At 44.3% G+C, this 22,383-nt stretch overlaps 1 protein-coding gene across 1 annotated transcript in view; it reads right to left on the bottom strand.

Moving 5' to 3' along the window:
- Positions 1-404: 404 nt before the first annotated feature.
- The window catches only part of LOC124775081 (nose resistant to fluoxetine protein 6-like), a 365,609-nt gene continuing 343,630 nt past the window's right edge, over positions 405-22,383 (bottom strand). Inside the window, exons 12-13 of the mRNA XM_047249887.1 lie at positions 13,502-13,644; positions 405-2,036 (exon numbers count right to left, since the gene is read on the bottom strand). Of these exons, the coding sequence (XP_047105843.1) occupies positions 1,920-2,036; positions 13,502-13,644 (260 nt within the window). The 3' untranslated portion in view covers positions 405-1,919. The remainder of the gene's footprint in view (positions 2,037-13,501; positions 13,645-22,383) is intronic.

Here is a 22,383-nt window from a genome sequence, read left to right on the forward strand (position 1 = left end):
ACACACAATGTAAGAAGCACCTTCAAAATATACAAGGTAAAACTGAAGCGTCCGCAAAACAAGTTAGGATTGAAGTTTACTGGAAACACAACTGGAAATGACTCAGATGTTGACCGATTATATTTATGCAAAATCTCATTGTCTTCTTTGATTCATGACTGAATAGTTACAGTTTTTGTGACATTGAATTAGTTTAGTTTTCGAACTGATCTAGTTCTTTGTATTTTTATTGGACATTGATTGACTCTTCAGCTGATGAAAGGCAATAGTATGATGGGCACTTGAGTCAGATAGCTATTCTACATAGCGGTCTCCCCTTTCAGAATCTGTTATGACCCCGAGGGAGTTCTGTCTGCCCCCAAATCCCTCCCTCCCCACCCCCATCCCCCTCCCCCTTCCGCCAAACCACCCGACCACACATTTTTGTTCAGATTTAATCTTATTTTTGCGCGAAGGATCTTGTGAATTCTCCAATCGACACTTCGCGGCCAACGTGGTTCATACAACAGCTTTCTTCTGGGGCGTTTTACGACTTCTTGTGGTCATAGACTTTCTTTGTGATGTGATTATACGTGTGTCCGGTGACAAATAGTTCATAAATTTTAGTTTGTGAGTTTTCACAACTTCTCTACTACGGTCAAATGCATCATTTGATTTAACAATAGATTAGGCATATGTCAAGCAATGCAGACCATGCTCGCCTGATAGGACGACAGTTCAACAGCATCTCACATATCTGTGGAGTTCCTTGGTAGATGCCAGTACTACGATGAACGTCCATACGTTCATTTCGACAGGTACTATCATTGCGCTTTATCACAGGTAGACTGGAAGAAGAGGGAAGGGGAGGGTGGAGTATGGTCGTTTTGTTTCCTTCGTGGGCACTTCTCTCACACTCTTCCTGGCCAATGCAAGTTAGTTAATTACCTTTAGTGACCACGAATAATGACTAGTTTCGTATAAAAATAAAGTAGAGGTATTCTTACTGAACCGACATGATGACGTAAGTAACCAGAAAAAAACACTACATTCTGTAGTATAGTCTTTTAAATCTCAAGAACTTGTGCGTTACGATAATAATTACGGAAGTTCACACAAGATCAATGGGCTCTGTTCGTGCGTCTGTGTATATTCCGGAACGCTCGACCCCAGAGCTGTGGAGTCGATGAACAGTGGTGCTCTCCACCGCAGGGTGCTAAAACGGCATCCCTTCTGTTATCGCTCTGCTCTCAACACTATGTAAAGCACGCCCCTTGCTGTAGAAAGGTGTGGAGTACGTCACCAGTCGACTGACCGGGGACACTGTCAAAAAGACGTTTTATTTGTTTTTACTTCCTTGTAGCAAAGATGGAAAAATCGTGTTAGTTACGTCGTATCAGTCTTAGAAACGAAATTGCAGGAGGAGATATTGCATCACTCGCAGACAGTGGCCTGCTAACGACATAGATGCTGTGAAACAAATTACTAGGGTTGAAAACGGACCATTGGCACAAATACAAAATGTCGATAGCCAGAGACAAAGTAATAATGAGTTAAAATTCAGATAAAAATTACTTCCCTCTCCGCTCTTCAAATCCACAATTCGAGCTAGTTACGTCTTTTCTTTTGAAGTGTTAACTGTGAAGTGACGAGATGAGAAATTTATCTCGTATCGTTAAAGCTCTAAAGTTCCCTCATTTCTTTATTAGGAGTCTCAAATCGCAAATAAGTGTGCAACTATAGTTGCAGTTCGCGAAGGATATCCAACATTTAACAGACTTTCCGCCAGATACGAGTACGTTGAGTGTTAGTATGATAGAGATGCTTCGCATAAAGAACACTCTTCGTTGCATACGATTTGAGATGTATTTTGCATTTGTAGGCACACTTGCTACAGATTGTTGTACTTTGCCACACTCCTTGTACGTATGCCTTTCCGCTCACTTTGTCCGTTGGAGCAACACCTTCATAACGCCACGGAAGGGCGCTTCCACCAGCACGTACAGCACCGCGGCCGCCGGATACGTGATGCAGTAGTCCGCTATCACCAGCCACACCTGCAACAGACGTGCCAAGGTCGCGTTAGGCAACAGTCTCACACATGTTTATTTTTTCTATATGGGCTTTGGCTATCCAGCTACTTATCCAGTTACATAATCACTACACACGCCAATCCGCTACACTATCTGATCAAAGATATCCATCTGATGAAAGATATCCGTACAACCATATGCGTGAGTAATGCAGAATTGACCACTAGACGACACGGGAGGCGGAACCGCCAGTATAAAAGGAAATGGGGAATAGTGAGTTGTCAGCAGGCAAGCAGTAACAGCATAGCGGGTCGGTCAGGAGAGATCAGTGTGTCCGAACATGGGCTAGACATTGGATGTCGCCTAAGTAGCAAATGCAACAGGGAGATTTAAACCCTTCGAAAGATGTCCAATTCGACTGCTGGCAATGAGAGTAGGAGGAAAATCTAAGAAAGAACCACAGCTAAACCAAGACCAAGCAGATCTCTTGTACGGACCGACAGGGACTGTTGAGCAATGCGAAAAGTCATCAGCGGAAGGAATTACTCGTCAGTTGCAAAGTGCTAGCGGCAGTCCATGGCTGTGCGTAGGGAGTTAAAATGTGGGGGCGTGCGATGGGGCAGCAGCTCCTCGTAAGTCGCACACATTTCTGTAGTGAATGCTGAGCGAAGTTTAAGGCGGTGTAAAGAACGGCACCACCGGACAGTGGATGACTGAAAAGAACGATCTGAAGTGATGAATCACACACTATCTCCTGTAGCAATTCGGTAGGAGGGTTTGTATCTGGGGAACGCTTACAGAGCGTTCCGTTCCATATGTTCGGTACAGAGGAGATGGTGCTATGATATGGGGATGTTTTTCCTGATAGGACTGTAGTCCCCTTCTTGCATTTAAGAAAAAATAAATGCTGAAGGACAAAATGGTTCAAATGGCTCTGAGCACTATGGGACTTAACTGCTGAGGTCATCAGTCCCCTAGAACTTAGAACTACTTAAACCTAGCTAACCTAAGGACATCACACACATTCATGCCCGAGGCAGGATTCGAACCTGCGACCGTAGCGGTCGTGCGGTTCCAGACTGTAACGCCTAGAACCGCCCGGCCACTCCGGCCGGCGCTGAAGGACACTAGCAATTTTTACAGCCTTGTGTATTACGTAGAATAGAGGCACAGTTCGGAGATGCGACTTTACTGCTCTGTGTTTAATGAGACGAAGGGACAAATGTACGGATCTGAATAAAGCTCGGCTCATAAATGTGCTAAGGACGAGCCGTACGCTGTCTTCTTTACGTTCTGTTGCTATATGAGTAAAATATTTTATTAAAAGGTGATCCTGCGGTCAAATAATTGAGGGCAGACAAGTTATGCGAATTATAAATTAATGCACGTAGACAAACAGGAAAGGATTTGTGATAAACATAGACAATAACAGATGGTTAATCTAGTTAAGTCCAAGCAGTTTTGCACGTAAATAAAATTAATTATTGAAATATATCACAGGCTTAGAATTATCTAGTGTGACGGAATCCCCACTAAGATCAAGGCGCGACATGCACCCAATACATAAGTTTCTTCACCTGCCTTCTTCGATGCCCGTAACTTAGATACAATAAGCGATCAGAAGTCTCTCTACATAAATTCAATCGCACCGCTCTGCCGTATTCTCCGATGGCAGACAACTAGAGTCTCTCCATCTCGATCGATGTTCGAACCGTTCTCTCTTCTCTTCGTCCATCCTGCTCCCTAGAGCACCTCTTCCACCAAAAACATCCTCCTACGCCATGAAACTTCAGCCTATAAAGCTCGAGCAGCTCCCAACCAAGGTACGTACTGGTACGTCATGACGTGTCTGTAAACACCAGTTGTTAGCATTTTTAATTATACATCATATTAACATTGGCATATTTGTGCTTCTAGCACACCTCTATTCATATTATGAGTAATGATCATAGATCAGTAAACTTATACACTATTAACTAAATACTGCTCCATTTTATCAGTGTAATTGTGGAAAACGATCTGGTTCGACACCCTTTGACATATAAACTTAATACTACAGGATGTTTAACAACAATGTAAAATCGGTTGCTTAATAAGATGATGGCTACTGTGCAATCTCATTACCTTCCATATGGCTCACGGTGTATTATAAAATTATTTATCACTCAGTAAGTAAAAATTTATCGTGGAATGACATCATGCTCCAAAGGTTCTCACATGGGGAGAGACCAGGAGACCTTGCTGGCCAAGGTAGAATTGTCGCAACAACGAAAACAAGCATTAGGTACTCTCGCTGTGTACGGTTGCGCACTATCTTGCTGAAGTGTAAGTCCAGGAAGTCTTGCCATGAAGGGCAACGAAACGGGGCGTAGAATATCGTTGAGGTACCGCTGTGCTTGAGGGTTTTCTACTGTCAAATGAAATGGCAGCGCAGGCCATCATTCCTCGTTATCGGGCCGCATGGCTGTCGACAGTCACATTTGTCAAACTTCCTGGCAGATTAAAACTGTGTGCCGGACGGAGACTCGAACTCGGGACCTTTTCGCGGGCAAGTGCTCTACCATCTGAGCTAACCAAGCACGACTCACGCCCCGTCCTCAAAGCTTTAGTTCTGCCAGTACCTCGTCTCCTACCTTCCAAACTTCACAGAAGCTCTCCTGCGAACCTTCCAAGAGTGCTAGTTCTGCAAGATTCGCACGAGAGCTTCTGTGAAATTTGGAAGGTAGGAGACGACGTACTGGCAGAACTAAAGCTGTGAGGACGGGGCGTGAATCGTGCTTGGGTGGCTCAGATGGTAAGGCACTTGCTGCGAACGGCAAAGGTACCGAGTTAGAGTCTTGGTCCGGCACACAGTTTTAATCTGCCAGGGAGTTTCATATCAGGGCACACTCCGCTGCAGCGTGAAAATCTCATTCTAGTCACATTGGTATTCCACCGGTGTCCGGGGCGTATCCAGACTCCTCTTCGGCCTGTAATTTCATTGACTGGAGTAGAATTGTCTTCATTGGTGTATCGCGCTTTGAATTGAGCCCAATGACCAGCGAAGATGTGCCTGAAAACGCCCCAGACTGGTAGGATATCAATCGACTGCCTCCCGACACGTGCGCCGACAGTCAGAAATGAATCTCTATAGCGGCATTTCTTTTCAGAGAATGATTTCTTTGGTTGTCATCCACAGCACCCTTAAAACGCGGTGGTACATAGACGATATTCTACGCCCCGTTCTGTTGCCCTACATGGCAAGCCATCCTGAGCTTATATTTCACCGAGATAACGCCCGCACACAGCAAGAGTTTCAGCTACCTGGCCCCGTGCCTATCTCGCCACCAAGGTCGCCTGATCTCTCCACAAATGAGAACTTTGAGCATTATGAGCAGGGCCATCTAACCACCTTGCGATTTTGACGATTTAATGCGTCACTGGGATAGAATTTGGAACGATATCTCCCTGTAGGACGTCCAACAACGCTATCAACTACTGCCAAGTCGAATAACTGCTTGCATAAGGGCCAGAGGTGGACGAACGCGCTATTGAATTGCTCAATTTGTGAAACTCTCTCTCTTGAATAAGTAATCTATTTTTTCTGAAATGGTAATCATTTAATTTGCCTTTATATAAACATCGCATTTACTGATTTTCGTCTCATTTGGATAGTTCCTCCTTGGTGTGTAGATTTTTTCTTCTTTCTTTCCCATCTCGTAGAGTGTATTTGCACCAAGCTGTGAGCCAATGCGAATTATTGTTTATTACTATTATCAAAGAGCATGACAAATGTGTTAAGCAAGGCACTGTATTTGTCATCTATATTATCGGCACTATAAACATCTTGCCACTCGTGTTCCTTGACGAGGTTTAAAAAACTCTCTACTGCCGTAGGATTAACTTTCCTAAATAGTTTGTAATTATATGTGACGTTTGTTTGAGTGCAAAAGTCTCTTATTTTTGAAATTTGTGCATCGTGGTCTGAAAGGCCATTCATCCTTTTACTAACAGAATGCCCATCTAGTAATGAAGAATGAATAAAAATATTCTCTATGGCTGTGCTACTGTTAGGCTGCACCCTTGTTGGAAAAACACAGTCTGCATCAGATCATATGAATTTAGGAGATCTACCAACATCCTTTTTCTTGCACGATCATCTATATCCGAATCCCGCTCCAGCTACTGCCGGGTCTGGGTGTTGACGAGTCCTCTCCATTTGGCTCGGTCCTCCCACCACTTTTCTTCCTCCACTTGCTGCCAGGTTACACCTCTCCTTTCTACAGATATTCACACTCCCATTTTCCACCGTGTTCTTGGGCGCCCTCTAGGTCTTTTCCCATCCATCTTTAGTTCTTCCATACTTTTGGGGAGTCTCTGCCCATGCATCCTCTTAACATTCCCATTCCATCTTAATCTCTTTCTTTCAATTTCCTCTCTCATACTTTCTGGTTTGAGGTCCTTTCTAATCTCTGCATTCCTTACTCTGTCCACTCCTGTTTTTCCCTTAACTGCTCTGAGAAATTTCATTTCCCCTGCTTGCAGTCTCCTCCAGTCCCTTTTTGTCATTGTCCATGTTTCTCCACCATAGGTGACAATAGGGATGTAATAATTCTTATACACAAGGAGTTTTGCTCTTTCTGAAACTTCATTATTCCAAATCAGGTGTTTTATTGTTTGGTAGAAATTGCCTCCCTTCTGCACGATCATATAAAGAATTAATATTGACATCACCACATATAGCTAATTTCTGGCACTTCCTATAAAGTAAATCAAGAACCCTCTCTATATTGAGCAGAAACGCTCTGAAGTCACAGTTAGGGGACCTATAAACAACAAAAATTAGAAGTTTAATGTCACTAAATTCAATTGCCCCAGCACAACATTCAAATATCTGTTCAGTGCAGTGTCGTGATACGTCTATGGACTCAAACGGAATACTGTTTTTTATGTACATGGCCACTCCCCCACTCCACAAGGAACTTCTTGAAAAACAGCCAGCTAATCTGTATACTGTTTATAGAAGCTTCTGAACTGTCAAATTATTTAAGTGGTGCTCCGATATACCAATAATTTCAGAGTCAATATCTATAAGCAGTTCACTAACTTTATCTCTAATACCTCTTATATTTTGATGAAATATGCTAATTCCTTCGCTACTTGGAAACATGACGTCCTCTGAAGGTGATTCCGTAGTTAGAGGAACTTCCTTTAAGCAGGTGTACCTATCAGCTGACTTCAATCTAAAAAAGGCGCAGCTCTGAATGGTGCTGGCATTGCAGTCAGTCTCCGAAATGCCGTGAGGGCATTCGCCCTGTTTGCAAAGCGCCTCCCACGCACTGTTCTTTTCAGTTGTGGAATGAGGTCGAAGTCGCGTGGACTGATGCTTGGTGAGTGGGTTGAGTGGGGGAGGATCCATCATGTAGCACGGCCTACCTCACTCTGAACGCTTCTGCAGCTGGTACCGAGCTATCCTCGCAAGCGGTCGCAATCTGTCCCTTGATTTTGGTAGTGTTTGGTGCGAGCTTTGAATGTATTTACTGCGATTACAGTGATGTCACACGTTTGCACGATACATCATAGTTGCCATGACTTATGGAATGACCTTCGTATTGTTCTGGTTAGGATAAATGATATCCAAATGTAATTCCCGAATAATTCCTATCATATTTCATCCATAGCCTACCACAGCTTATGCAGCGTAGGGGTATGCGGCGGAAGCATGATGGAGGACAGGTGGTGTAAGTGTGGTGGAAGATGGACGGGTCGAGCTGAGTCTGTGTCATGGCCTCCAAGGTCGCCCATCCTGAATCCTCTGGATTTTGCTGTCTGGAGTCATCTCATTAGTGAAGTGGTATAGCTGAAGAACTGGATCATCGAACCGTACAGTCTTGTCAAGATTAACGAGACGATAAGAAGTGTTCGAAATAATTCGTACCTCAATGCAGAAACGAAGGCAAAATTGCATCCAAATGTGAGGACGACACGTGGAACACCTCCTTCACCAGGTATGGGTGTACAGCAAGTTGCGACTTTTAACTCACTACTGGGCCATTCATCCCGGGGTAGAGTATATGCAAGGTTGCATCCAGTCGTACTCAAGCGGTGCAAGCAATTCGAATAAGGCCGCACAGACATGTGTGATGCTGATAGGGAAGGGAGATCTTGCACCACCCGATTTCCATCTTTTCGACAAGATGACAGAACATTTGGTGGAGAAGAGATTTCCTAGTGATGAGCAAGTGCTTCCTAGTGATGAGTAAGTGCACACAGCGGTCCTTGAATGGTTCCATGACCAAGAGATTTCTAGCATCGAGGAACTGGCTGACTTGTAGAACTTTCCGACAGTAGTTTGCAGAGCTATGGTGATGATACTGGCAAATAGCGTCAGGTATCTGTTTCACTTTGATGTGTAGTGCAGCATTTAATAAAACTTATTTTGCCTGCAATAATAATGTGTACGTTGAATTTCTTACTTTTCTTCTTCTAGGTTTTTTTTCCCCCTTCAGTCTTCTGACTGGTTTCACGTGGCCTATTCCTCTCCTGTGCCAACCTCTTCATTTCAGAATAGCACTTGCAACTTACATCCTCAATTATTTGTTGTATGTGTTCCAATCTCTGTTTTCCTCTACAGCTTTACCCTCTATGGTTCCCTCTAGTGCAATGAAAATTATTCCGTGATGTCTTAACAGATGTCCTATCATCCTGTCCTTTTTTCGTCTCAGTGTTTTCCACATATTCCTTTGCTCGCTGATTCTGCGGAGAACCTCCTCATTCCTTATCTTATCAGTTCATCTAATTTTCAATATTCTTCTGTTGCACCACATCTCAGATGATTCGATTAATTTATTTTCCAGTTTTGCCACAGTCCATACCTCACTACCACACAATACTGTGTTCCAGACGTATATTCTTAGAAATTTCTTCCAGAAATTAAAATCTGTTTGATACTAGACGACTTGTCTTGCTCAGGAATGCCCTTTTTGCCAGTACTAGTCTGCTTAGTACGTCCTCCCTGCTCCGTCCGTCATGGGTTTTTTGACCTCTAGGTAGCAGAATTCCTTAACTACGTCTGCTTCGCCATCACCTATTCTACACTCCTGGAAATGGAAAAAAGAACACATTGACACCGGTGTGTCAGACCCACCATACTTGCTCCGGACACTGCGAGAGGGCTGTACAAGCAATGATCACACGCACGGCACAGCGGACACACCAGGAACCGCGGTGTTGGTCGTCGAATGGCGCTAGCTGCGCAGCATTTGTGCACCGCCGCCGTCAGTGTCAGCCAGTTTGCCGTGGCATACGGAGCTCCATCGCAGTCTTTAACACTGGTAGCATGCCGCGACAGCGTGGACGTGAACCGTATGTGCAGTTGACGGACTTTGAGCGAGGGCGTATAGTGGGCATGCGGGAGGCCGGGTGGACGTACCGCCGAATTGCTCAACACGTGGGGCGTGAGGTCTCCACAGTACATCGATGTTGTCGCCAGTGGTCGGCGGAAGGTGCACGTGCCCGTCGACCTGGGACCGGACCGCAGCGACGCACGGATGCACGCCAAGACCGTAGGATCCTACGCAGTGCCGTAGGGGACCGCACCGCCACTTCCCAGCAAATTAGGGACACTGTTGCTCCTGGGGTATCGGCGAGGACCATTCGCAACCGTCTCCATGAAGCTGGGCTACGGTCCCGCACACCGTTAGGCCGTCTTCCGCTCACGCCCCAACATCGTGCAGCCCGCCTCCAGTGGTGTCGCGACAGGCGTGAATGGAGGGACGAATGGAGACGTGTCGTCTTCAGCGATGAGAGTCGCTTCTGCCTTGGTGCCAATGATGGTCGTATGCGTGTTTGGCGCCGTGCAGGTGAGCGCCACAATCAGGACTGCATACGACCGAGGCACGCAGGGCCAACACCCGGCATCATGGTGTGGAGCGATCTCCTACACTGGCCGTACACCACTGGTGATCGTCGAGGGGACACTGAATAGTGCACGGTACATCCAAACCGTCATCGAACCCATCGTTCTACCATTCCTAGACCGGCAAGGGAACTTGCTGTTCCAACAGGACAATGCACGTCCGCATGTATCCCGTGCCACCCAACGTGTTCTAGAAGGTGTAAGTCAACTACCCTGGCCAGCAAGATCTCCGGATCTGTCCCCCATTGAGCATGTTTGGGACTGGATGAAGCGTCGTCTCACGCGGTCTGCACGTCCAGCACGAACGCTGGTCCAACTGAGGCGCCAGGTGGAAATGGCATGGCAAGCCGTTCCACAGGACTACATCCAGCATCTCTACGATCGTCTCCATGGGAGAATAGCAGCCTGCATTGCTGCGAAAGGTGGATATACACTGTACTAGTGCCGACATTGTGCATGCTCTGTTGCCTGTGTCTATGTGCCTGTGGGTCTGTCAGTGTGATCATGTGATGTATCTGACTCCAGGAATGTGTCAATAAAGTTTCCCCTTCCTGGGACAATGAATTCACGGTGTTCTTATTTCAATTTCCAGGAGTGTATATTAAGATTACCGCTTTTTTCATTACTGCTACGTCTCATTATCTTCGTCTCTCTTCTGTTTACTCTGAATCCACATTCTGTGCTCATTAGACTGTTCATTAGGATCAACTGGTCCTTAGACTCAAGAAACACTCTATCAGTACAACTCACGAAATTGCAAATAGTAATGAGCCAAGAGGCAGCAGTAACGGTGCTTGGAAAATTAGGAACATATTATTGGTCCACTGAATCACATTTACTTTCTTGTAGACTTCCAGAAGTCTTCTAGTTAGGCTGCTTGCGTAGAGAGCTACACAATGGAAGACGTTGTGTTGTGATGTTCTCTTCATGTGAGCTATGCGGAAATGGGCCTTTTACTCGAGATGCCAAATACCATCAATTAAAAGCACTAAGTGAATGTGGTGGGTAACTAGGCTTACAGTCTACCCGTTATTACGAAGAAAGTATTAACATTGCCTGTCGTTCAAGAAGATCATGGGTTTGAATTGTGACGACGTGGCGGGAGCAATCGGCATATCTTAGGCAGGCCCAAAGAAATTCTCTATGATCACCTAGAGTAAAACGTCACGGAGATTCACTATCTGTGCAATGTGGGCCGATTGTTGTCAGCGGAGTTGTTGGACTCATCAGACTCCAACGTAAGAGATGAAAAAATCTAGGTCCATCCAAGCCACAATAAAACATGACCATTGTCGATATACGTGGGGGGATTTTACGGTATTAAAAGGAAAAGACTGAAGTTTTAGCTGATGGTGTTATACACACCGAGGTGACAAAAGTCATTGGATACCAATATGTACATGGGCAGATGGCGGTAGTACCGCGTACACAAAGAATGAAAGGGCAGTACATCGGCGGAGCTGTCCTTAGTACTACAGTCATTCACGTGAAACGCTTCAGACGTAATTATGGACGAACGACGGGAATTGACAGACACTGAACGCGAAGTAGTTGGATCTACACGCAAGGGACGTTCCATTTCGGAAACCACTAGGGAATTCAATACTCCGAGATCCACAGTGTCAACAGTGTGCCAAGAATACCAAATTTCACAGTGGCCGACGGCCTTCACGTAACATCGGTAAGCAGCGGCGTTTAAGTAGAGTTGTCAGTGCCAACAGACAAGCAACACAGCGTGAAATTAGCGCGGAAACCAATATGGGACGTACGACGAACGTATCCGGTAGGAAAGTGCGACGAAATCTGGCTTTCATTGGCTTTGACATCAGACGACAGACGCGAGTGCCTTTCGTAACAGCACGACATCGCTTGCAGCGCCTCTTCTGGGCTCGTGATCATATCGATAGGACTGGAAAACCGTGGCGTGGTCAGATGCCTCCCAATTTCACTTGGTAAGAGCTGATAGTAGGGTTAAGTGTGGCGGAGACCCCACGAAGCGATGGATCCAAATTGATGAAAAGGCACTGTGCAAGTTGATGGTGGCTACATATTGGTGTGGACCGGCTTAAATGGAATGGATTGGGTCCTATAGTCCAATGGAACCAATCATTGACTGGGAGTGGTTATGTTCGCCTTTTTGGAGACCATTTGCAGCCATTCACAGACTTCATATTCTCAAACAACGATGGAATTATTTTAAATGACAATGCGGCATGTCACCGGACCACAGTTGTTCACAGCTGGTTTGAAGAACATTCTTGACAGTTGTGCAAATGATATGGCCACCCAGATCGCCCGATATGACTCTCATCGAACATTTATAGGACATAATCGAGAGGTGAGTTCATGTACAAAATCTTGCACTGGCAACACTTTCGCAATTATAGACGGCTATAGAGGCTGCAAGGTTCATTATTTCTGCAGGTGCCTTCCAACGATTTGCTGAGTCCGTGCCACATCCAGCTGCTGCACTACGCCAGGGAAAAGGAGGTATCCCATGACTATTGTCACCTGAGTGTAATCTATATAAATAAAAATCGTTTGGTGCATGTATCACATATCATCAACGAAGAACGGCTCGACAGATTTTGTTGATTTTTGTCTTTTTTGTGTTCTTAATTATCAGGCCAAGGTTTTTTTGAAAGGTAATTTTTGAAAAATCCATCGGAAAAGTGGAAAATTAAAATCAATTGTAAAACCTAGGAACGGCTCGACCGATTTGGCTTTTTGTGTCCGTAATTGTCGATGGCAGTGCTATCTGTGGAACGAAAAAGAAAAAAAAAACACGTTCAATTTGACAGTTCTGCTGTAACGTGTTTTCAAAACAGAAAAAAATCAGTTTGACAGTTAATATGTATATATTAGCATAAATTTTACACCGCCCTCTAATGAACGTTAGGATGGACATAGGCTATACATTTGTGTAATATATATACTGTATACATGTATATGTAATATATAAACGGGAACGTAGTTACCACATATCTAGAAATGGTCTTGACAGATGCACTGTTAAACATTCAGACGGCAATGAACATGGAGGGGGGGGGGGGGAGGATGATGTGGACAGGGAGAGTGGGTTAGTTCACATGGCTCTGAGCACTACGGGACTTAACAGCTATGGTCATCAGTCCCCTAGAACTTATAACTACTTAAACCTAACTAACCTAAGGACACCACACGACACCCAGTCATCACGAGGCAGAGAAAATCCCTGACCCCGCCGGGAATCGAACCCGGGCGCGGGAAACGAGAACGCTACCGCACGGGAGAGTGGGGAGGAGGTTATGCACAGAGAGATGGGGCGGAAGAGAAGATAATCGGTGAGAGAGGGGGGACGAAGAGACGGACAGAGAGAGGGGAAGAAAGGAATTTGGGATGTATACGCATTTCCCATACATATATAGCAATTACGAAGCATTGCCGGTTTTTCTAGTTAATAAATAAACTTAATGGCACTCACTGCTTATTGTTTGGAATATACGTTCGTTCTAATCATTCAGGTAATAGACGCTAGTATGCTATCTATTGACATGCTTGCTATAATTCCTGTTTCAGAAAACCATTTAGTTATTCATTTTAAGAAACTTACCCCAGAATATGCGTCAATATGTCGTGGCTGGCGCAGACTGCCCTGGTCGTAGATCTGCGGTATGGTGTGGATCAGGTATGCGGCGAATGAGAGCCGACCGAGGATAACAAATATTTTCGCCGACAGAAAGTTAAGTATAATCTCTGAAACAGAGGAGCAACACTGTCAGTGCAGATATAACGAGACTATTCGCGAAACATGAGACAGTTTGTACGTTTTCACTGCCAAGTCATACTCTTAAGAATCTAAGAGAAATGGAAATGAACTTTATATCGAGAAAAGCAACTGAAGCTGACGTATGAATTTTGAGAAAGACGTACCTACAGACGATATGCCTTCTGAAAAAGATTTACTGAGAGAATATACATTACTGTAGTGAAAGGATAAAAAAGGTTCTAGATTGGTAAGAAAGGGGATACGTAATCACAGTTAACAGACTAGCTGTTAAAGAAGGTACAAGCATATGCCATAGGTTCACAGATATGAGAGTGGCGCGAAGACTTCTTAAGTTATTGAATGCAGTACGTTGTCTTCGACGGCGAGTGTTCTGCATAGACTAGGGTATCGTCAGGAGTGTACCAGGGAAGTGTGATAGAACTCCTGTTGTTGTCTGTATACACAAATGATTTGGCGGACTGGGTGGGCTGCAGTCTGTGGCTGTTTGCTGGTGATGCTGTGTTATACGGTAAGGTGTCGAAGTTGGAGTGACTTTAGGAGGATACAAGACGACTTAGAAAAATTTTCTAATTGGTGTGATGAATGGCAGCTAGCTCTAAATATGGAACAACCAAAGTTAATGTGGATGAGTAGGAGAAATAAATCCGTAATGTTCGAATATAGTGTCTGCTTGACACAGTCATGTCGGTTATATATCCGGGAGTAACGTTGCAAAGACATTTGAAATGGAGAGAGCATATGGGGACTGTTGTAGGAAAATCGCATGGTCGACTTCGGTTTATTGGGAGAATTTTAGAAAGTGTGGTTCATCTGTAAAGGAGACCGTACACAGGGCCCTGGTGTGACTTATTGTTGAGTACTGCTTCAGTGTTTGGGATCCGCACCAGGTCGGATTAAAGGAAGACATCGAAGTAATTCAGAGGCGGGCTACTAGATCTTTTACCGGTAGGTTCGAACCCGTGGTCTAGGAGTAGGGACCTTGATTAGTAATCGAAACGTATCCCGTCCTCGGTCCAAAACCCGCCACCGCTTGAATTTTGATTAACAAATAACACTGAGAGCCGAAGACTTCCGGCATAAGATATCACCCTCATTCTGCCAACGGCCTTGTCAAAGAGGGCGGATGAGCGGACAGAGGTTCAGGGCACTCTCTTGTCTTAGGGGTGCGAATCTGCCCCAAAAGGCGGGAGAATCAGCAATGGTCAACAGAATGAGGATGGAGAAGGCAATGGAAACAACTGTATTAAAGATGAATAGCGCGTTTCCACAGGACATGTGGCCTGTAATTTAAAAAAGTGTCATCATGATCTCTCCATCGGCAAAAGATTCCGGAATAGTCCCCCATTCGGATCTCCGGGAGGGTAATGCCAAAGGGGAGGTGACCATAAGAAAAAGATTGAATAATCATCGTAAGGATAACGTTCTACAAGTCGGCGCGTGGAATGTCAGAACACTGACTGTGGTAGGGATGCTAGAAAATCTGAAAAGGGAAATGCAAAGGCTCATTCTAGATATAGTAGGGTCAGTGAACAGAAATGGAAGGAAGACAAGGATTTCTGGTCGGCTGAGTATAGGGTAATGTCAACAGCAGAAGAAAGTGGTATAACGGGAGTAGGATTTGTTATGAATAGAAAGGTAGGGCAAAGAGTGTGTTACAGTGAACACTTCAGTGGTAGGGTTGTTCTTGTTAGAATCGACAGCAAAGCGAAAGACGTCCCCGGAGGCTGATCAGAAAGCCTCCTCGGTGCGTCTGACAAACAGGTTTCAGGTACTGTCTCTGGCTGAGCCAGTTGCAGCTGCCTGTCCTGTTTCAGAGGATGATTCTCAGCCTTCAAGGTCCGGGCAATCGCAGAGGGTGGGCTTATTGGTAGTTAAGAGCTCCAATGTTAGGCTCGTAATGGGGCCCCTTAGGGATATGGCGGCTACGGAAGGGAAGAAATTCAGTGTGCACTCAGTGTGCATTCCGGGTGGAGTCATTCCTGATGTGAAAAGGGTCCTTCTGGACGCCATGAAGAGCACAGGGTGCAGCCAGCTGCAGGTGGTGGCACATGTCGGCACTAATGACGTGTGTCGCTTTGGATCTGACTAATTCTCTCTGGATTCCAGCGGCTATCTGACTTGGTGAAGGCTGCCGGTCTTGATTACGAGATGAAGGCAGAGCTCACCATCTGCAGCATCGTTGACAGAACCGACTGCGGACCTTTGGTGCAGAGCCGGGTAGAGGGTCTGAATCAGAGGCTCAGACGGTTTTACGACCGTGTTGGCTGTAGATTCCTTGACTTGCGCCATAGGGTGGTGAGGTTTCGGGTTCCGCTGAATAGGTCAGGAGTTCACTACACTCGGCTGGCGGCTACACGGGTAGCGGAGGCTGTGTGGCGTGGACTGGCCGGTTTTTTAGGTTAGAAGGCCTCGGGAAAGTACGGGATGGGCTGCAATCTCAAAGGGTGCATGGCAAATACAGGACGTGCTTGGATCAAGGAACAGTCGGAATTGTAGTTGTAAATTGTTGTAGTTGTGCTGGGAAAGTCCCTGAGCTTCAAGCGCTAATAGGAAGCACAGAAGCTGAAATCGTTATAGGTACAGAAAGCTGGCTAAAGCCTGAAATAAGTTATGCAGAAATTTTTACGAAGTCTCAGACGGTGTTCAGGAAAGATAGATTAGGCAGAATTGGTGGTGGAGTGTTTGTGTCTGTCAGTAGTGGTTTACCTTGTTGTGAAGTCGAAGTAGATACTCCGTGCGAATTGGTATGGGTGGAGGTTATACTTAACACCCGAACTAAGTTAATAATTGGCTCCTTACACCGACCCCCAGACTCCGATGATATTGTTGCTGAACTGTTCAGAGAAAATTTGAGTCTCGTAACAAATAAATATCCCACTCATATGGTTATGGTTGGTGGGGACTTCAACCTTCCATCGATATGTTGGCAAAAATACTGGTTCAAAACCGGTGGTAGGCAGAAAACATCTTCCGAGATAGTCCTAAATGCTTTCTCCGAAAATTATTTCGAGCAGTTAGTCCACGAACCCACGCGAATTGTAAATGGTTGCGAAAACACACTTGACCTCTTAGCCACAAACAATCCAGAGCTAATAGAGAGCATGATGACTGATACAGGGATTAGTGATCACAAGGTCGTTGTAGCTAGGCTCAATACCGTTTCTTCCAAATCCACCAGAAACAAACGCAAAATAATTTTATTTAAAAAAGCGGATAAAGTGTCACTAGAAGCCTTCCTAAGAGACAATCTCCATTCCTTCCGAACTGACTATGCAAATGTACACGAGATGTGGCTCAAATTCAAAGATATAGTAGCAGCAGCAATTGAGAGATTCATACCTCATAAATTGGTAAGAGATGGAACTGATCCCCCATGGTACACAAAACAGGTCCGAACGCTGTTGCAGAGGCAACGAAAAAAGCATGCGAAGTTCAGGAGAATGCGAAATCCCGAAGATTGGCTAAAATTTACAGACACGCGAAATTTGGCACGGACTTCAATGCGAGATGCCTTTAATAGGTTCCACAACGAAACGTTGTCTCGAAATTTGGTAGAAAATTCGAAGAAATTCTGGTCGTATGTAAAGTACACAAGCGGCAAGACGCAGTCAATACCTTCGCTGCGCAGTGCCGATGGTACCGTTACCGACGACTGTGCCGCTAAAGAGGAGTTATTGAACGCAGTTTTCCGAAATTCCTTCACCAGGGAAGACGAATGGTATATTCCAGAATTTGAAACACGAACAGCTGCTAGCATGAGTTTCTTAGAAGTAGATACCTTAGGGGTTGCGAAGCAACTCAAATCGCTTGATACGAGCAAGTCTTCAGGTCCAGATTGTATACCGATTAGGTTCCTTTCAGATTACGCTGATACAATAGCTCCCTACCTAGCAATCATATACAACCGCTCGCTCACCGATAGATCTGTACCTACAGATTGGAAAGTTGCGCAGGTCGCACCAGTGTTTAAGAAGGGTAGTAGGAGTAATCCATCGAACTACAGACCTATATCTTTGATGTCGGTTTGCAGTAGGGTTTTGGAGCATATGCTGTATTCAAACATTATGAATCACCTCGACGGGAACGATCTATTGATACGTAATCAGCATGGTTTCAGAAAACATCGTTCTTGTGCAACGCAGCTAGCTCTTTATTCGCACGAAGTAATGGCCGCTATCGACAGGGGATCTCAAGTTGATTCCGTATTTCTAGATTTCCGGAAAGCTTTTGACACCGTTCCTCACAAGCGACTTCTAATCAAGCTGCGGGCCTATGGGGTATCGTCTCAGTTGTGCGAGTGGATTCGTGATTTCCTGTCAGGAAGGTCGCAGTTCGTAGTAATAGACGGCAAATCATCGAGTAAAACTGAAGTGATATCAGGTGTTCCCCAGGGAAGTGTCCTGGGACCTCTGTTGTTCCTGATCTATATTAATGACCTGGGTGACAATCTGAGCAGTTCTCTTAGGTTGTTCGCAGATGATGCTGTAATTTACCGTCTAGTAAGGTCATCCGAAGACCAGTATCAGTTGCAAAGCGATTTAGAAAAGATTGCTGTATGGTGTGGCAGGTGGCAGTTCACGCTAAATAACGAAAAATGTGAGGTGATCCACATGAGTTCCAAAAGAAATCCGTTGGAATTCGATTACTCGATAAATAGTACAATTCTCAAGGCTCTCAATTCAACTAAGTACCTGGGTGTTAAAATTACGAACAACTTCAGCTGAAAAGACCACATAGATAATATTGTGGGGAAGGCGAGCCAAAGGTTGCTTTTCATTGGCAGGACACTTAGAAGATGCAACAAGTCCACTAAAGAGACAGCTTACACTACACTCGTTCGTCCTCTGTTAGAATATTGCTGCGCGGTGTGGGATCCTTACCAGGTGGGATTGACGGAGGACATCGAAAGGGTGCAAAAAAGGGCAGCTCGTCTTGTATTATCACGTAATACCGAAGAGAGTGTGGCAGATATGATACGCGAGTTGGGATGGAAGTCATTAAAGCAAAGACGTTTTTCGTCGCGGCGAGATCTATTTACAAAATTTCAGTCATCAACTTTCTCTTCCGAATGCGAAAATATTTTGTTGAGCCCAACCTATATAAGTAGGAATGATCATCAAAATAAAATAAGAGAAATCAGAGCTCTAACAGAAAGGTTTAGGTGTTCTTTTTTCCCGCGCGCTGTTCAGGAATGGAATGGTAGAGAGATAGTATGATTGTGGTTCGATGGGGATACTGAAAGAATAATGCAGTACATAAAGGGAAATGAAAATCTAGTAGTCATGGTGGACTGGAATGCAGTTGTAGAAGAAGGAATAGAAAAAAAGGTTATAGGAGAATATGGGCTTACGACAGGGAGTGAGAGAGGAGAAAAACTAATTGGAAAGACTAATTGAGTTTTGTATTAAATTTCAGCTAGTAATAGCGAATACTCTGTTCAAGAATCACAAGGGGAGCAGGCATACTTGGAAAAGACCGGGTGATATGGGAAGATTTCTTTTACATTACATCATGGTCAGACAGAGATATCCGAAATCAGATACTCGATTGTAAGGTGTGCCCAAGAGCAGACATAGAATCAGCTCGCAATATAGTAGTGTTGAAGAGTTGGCTGAATTTCGACAGATTACTCAGGAAGAATCAATACACAAAGATATGGGATATAGAAGTGCAAAGGATGACGAGATATGCTTGAATTTCTCTAAGGCTGTAGATACAGCAATAAGGAATAGCTCAGTAGGCAGTGCAGTTGGAAAGGAATGGACATCTCTTAAAAGAACAATCACAGAAGTTGAAAGGAAATATATAGGTACAAAGAGGGTAACTGCGAAGAAACCATGGGCAACAGAAGAAATACTTCACTTCATCGATGAAAAGAGGAAGTACAAAAATGTTTAGAGGAATTCAGGAATGCAGAAATACAAGTCACTGAGGAATAAAATAAATAGGAAGTGCAGGGAAACTAAGTCGAAATGGCTGCATGAAAAATGTGAAGAAATCGAAAAAGAAATGACTAATGACTGTCGGAGGGACTGACTCAGCATACAGGACAGTCAAAATAATCTTCGGTGACATTAAAAGCACGGGTGGTTACATTACGAGTGCAAGGGTAATTCCTCCGTTAAATGCAGAGGACAGGCCAGATAGGTGGAAAGAGTACATTGAAGGCCTCTATGAAGGAGAAGAAGAAACAGGGCCGATTTAGAAGAGATAGGGGGTCCAGTAGTAGAATCAGCATTCAAGAGAGTTTTGGAAGACTTAAGATCAAATAGGGCAGAAGGGATAGATACTATTCCATCAGAATTTCTAAAATCATTGCGGGAAGTGGCAACAAAACGACTATTCATCTTAGTATGCAGAATGTATGAGACTGGCAACATACCATCTGACTTGCGGAAAAATATCATCCACACAATTCCGAAGACTGAAAGAGCTGACTAATGCGAGAATTATCGCACAATCAGCTTAACAGCTCATGCATCAAAATTGCTGACAGGAATAACATACAGAAGAAAGGAAAATATAATTGAGGATGTGCTAGATGACGTTCAGTTTGGCTTTAGGGAAGGTAAAAGCACGAGAGAGGCAGTTCTGACGTTGAGGTTGATAGTGGAAACAAGACTGAAGAAAAATCAAGACACGTTCACAGGATTTGTCGGCCTGGAAAAATCGTTCGACAGTGTAAAATGGTGTAAGATGTTCGAAATTGTGAGGAAATAGGGGTACGCTATAGGAAGAGATGGGTAATGAACAATATGTACAAAAGCCAAGAGGGAATAATAAGAGTGGGCGACCAACGACGAAGTGTTCGGAGTAAAAAGGGTGTAAGACAGGGATATAGTCTTTCCCTCCTACTGTTTAGTCTGCATATCGAAGAAGCAATGATGGAAATAAAAGCAAGGTTCAGTAGTGGAATTAAAATTCAAGGTGAAAGGATATCAACGATACGATTCACTGATGACGTTGCTATCCTGAATGAAAGTGAAGAAGAATTACCTGATATTCTGAGTGGTATTAACAATCTAATGAGTACAGAATATGGATTGAGAGTAAGTCAAAGAAAGACGAAAGTAATGAGAAGTAGCAGAGATGAGAACAGCGAGAAACTTAACACCAGGATTGATGGTCACGAAGTAGATGAGGTTAAGGAATTGTCCTACCTAGGCAGTAAAATAGGCAAAGACGATCGGAGAAAGGACATCAAAAGCAGACTACGCGTGGCAAAAAGGGCATTCCTGGCCAAGATTAGTCTGCTAGTATCAGACATAAGCCTTAATTTGAGGAAGACATCTGGAGCACAGTGTTGTATGGTAGTGAAACGCGGACTGTGGAAAAACAGGAACAGAATAGAATCGAAGCACTTGAGATGTGGTGCAGGAGGCGAATGTTGAAAATTAGGTGGACTGATAAGGTAAGGAATGAGGAGGTTCTGCGCACAGCGTTGTATGGTAGTGAAACACGGACTTAACGGACATCTGTTAAGATATCAGGGAATTACTTCTATGTTACTAGAGGGAGCTGTAGAGGGAGACAGCGATTGGACTACATCCAGCAAATAACTGAGGACATAGGTTGCAAGTGCTACTCTGAGATGAACAGGTTGGCACTGGAGATGAATTCGTGGCGGGCCGCATCAAACCAGCCAGAAGACCGGTGAGGGACCGAATGCTTATAGTTTTAATGCAACCAGGTAATAGCTGTATTTGAGTGACACAGCTCAACACCCTTCTTGTAATAGATTTTAACATTGTCTTTGTTTAGGCGACCCTGTCGAAGACCTTCGACGTCTTGGAGACGACGAAAGTTTCTCCGCCACAAACTGGGTGGTTTTCTCTTAATTACAGAAACGACTGTGTGGCCAAGAGAACAAGAGACACGTATCTGTGAATAATTTAAATTCTGTGTGTGTGTGTGTGTGTGTGTGTGTGTGTGTGTGTGTGTAGCACAGCAGTACAGAACGCTGGAACAAAGTAGAGTTATGAGTTTGTGGTGGCACTGCTAGCAGTAAAAAATAGATCAGTGCCAACACAAACAATACCAAACACAAAGCCACTAAAACGTTGTAGAATGGGAAACAGTAAAAGAGAAACCAACAGGCATGTAGACTGGGGACCTGCATGGTTTTATTTTTTTTTTTTTCAGGTAACTCTAGTAGGACTGTTGTAAAGCAACGGAGTTACAGACGAAACTTACTGGAGTATCAGAAACACAGATATTGAGCCACTACTACAGAGAGAGAAAGAGAGAGAGAATAAGAATTTACAAATTTCTGCTGACATTATTTCAAAAAGGATAATAAAATGCATTGTATTCTGACAAGTAGACCAACGAATGATCTTAATAAAGACAGCCTTGTAAGCGTAGTGTAATTTCATTCTTGCAGTGCCATAAGCCCAAAACCTGTCAATAGCAAAGTCCATAAAGCGGTCCTTGAGGCACTTGGCAACAGCAACAGCGACATTGTTTTCAGCCCCATCAAAGTAATTTGACACAGCTGGCCATAAAAAACTATAGTGACAAGCGGAAGAACTAGCGCTAAGAGAGTATCTAACGAGTAGCTTCACTTAAAAGAAATAGGATATAAAGCGTAAAAGTGAAACACTCATCAAATATAACCAAATTATTAGTTAAACACGTGTCACATGCGAAATATGTTGATAAATGTAACTCTGAATTGTTCATATTAGGATCAATACTATACTGTT

This window comes from Schistocerca piceifrons, chromosome 2 (genome assembly GCF_021461385.2).
Source record: "Schistocerca piceifrons isolate TAMUIC-IGC-003096 chromosome 2, iqSchPice1.1, whole genome shotgun sequence".
In the NCBI taxonomy this organism is placed as follows: Eukaryota; Metazoa; Arthropoda; class Insecta; order Orthoptera; family Acrididae; genus Schistocerca; species Schistocerca piceifrons.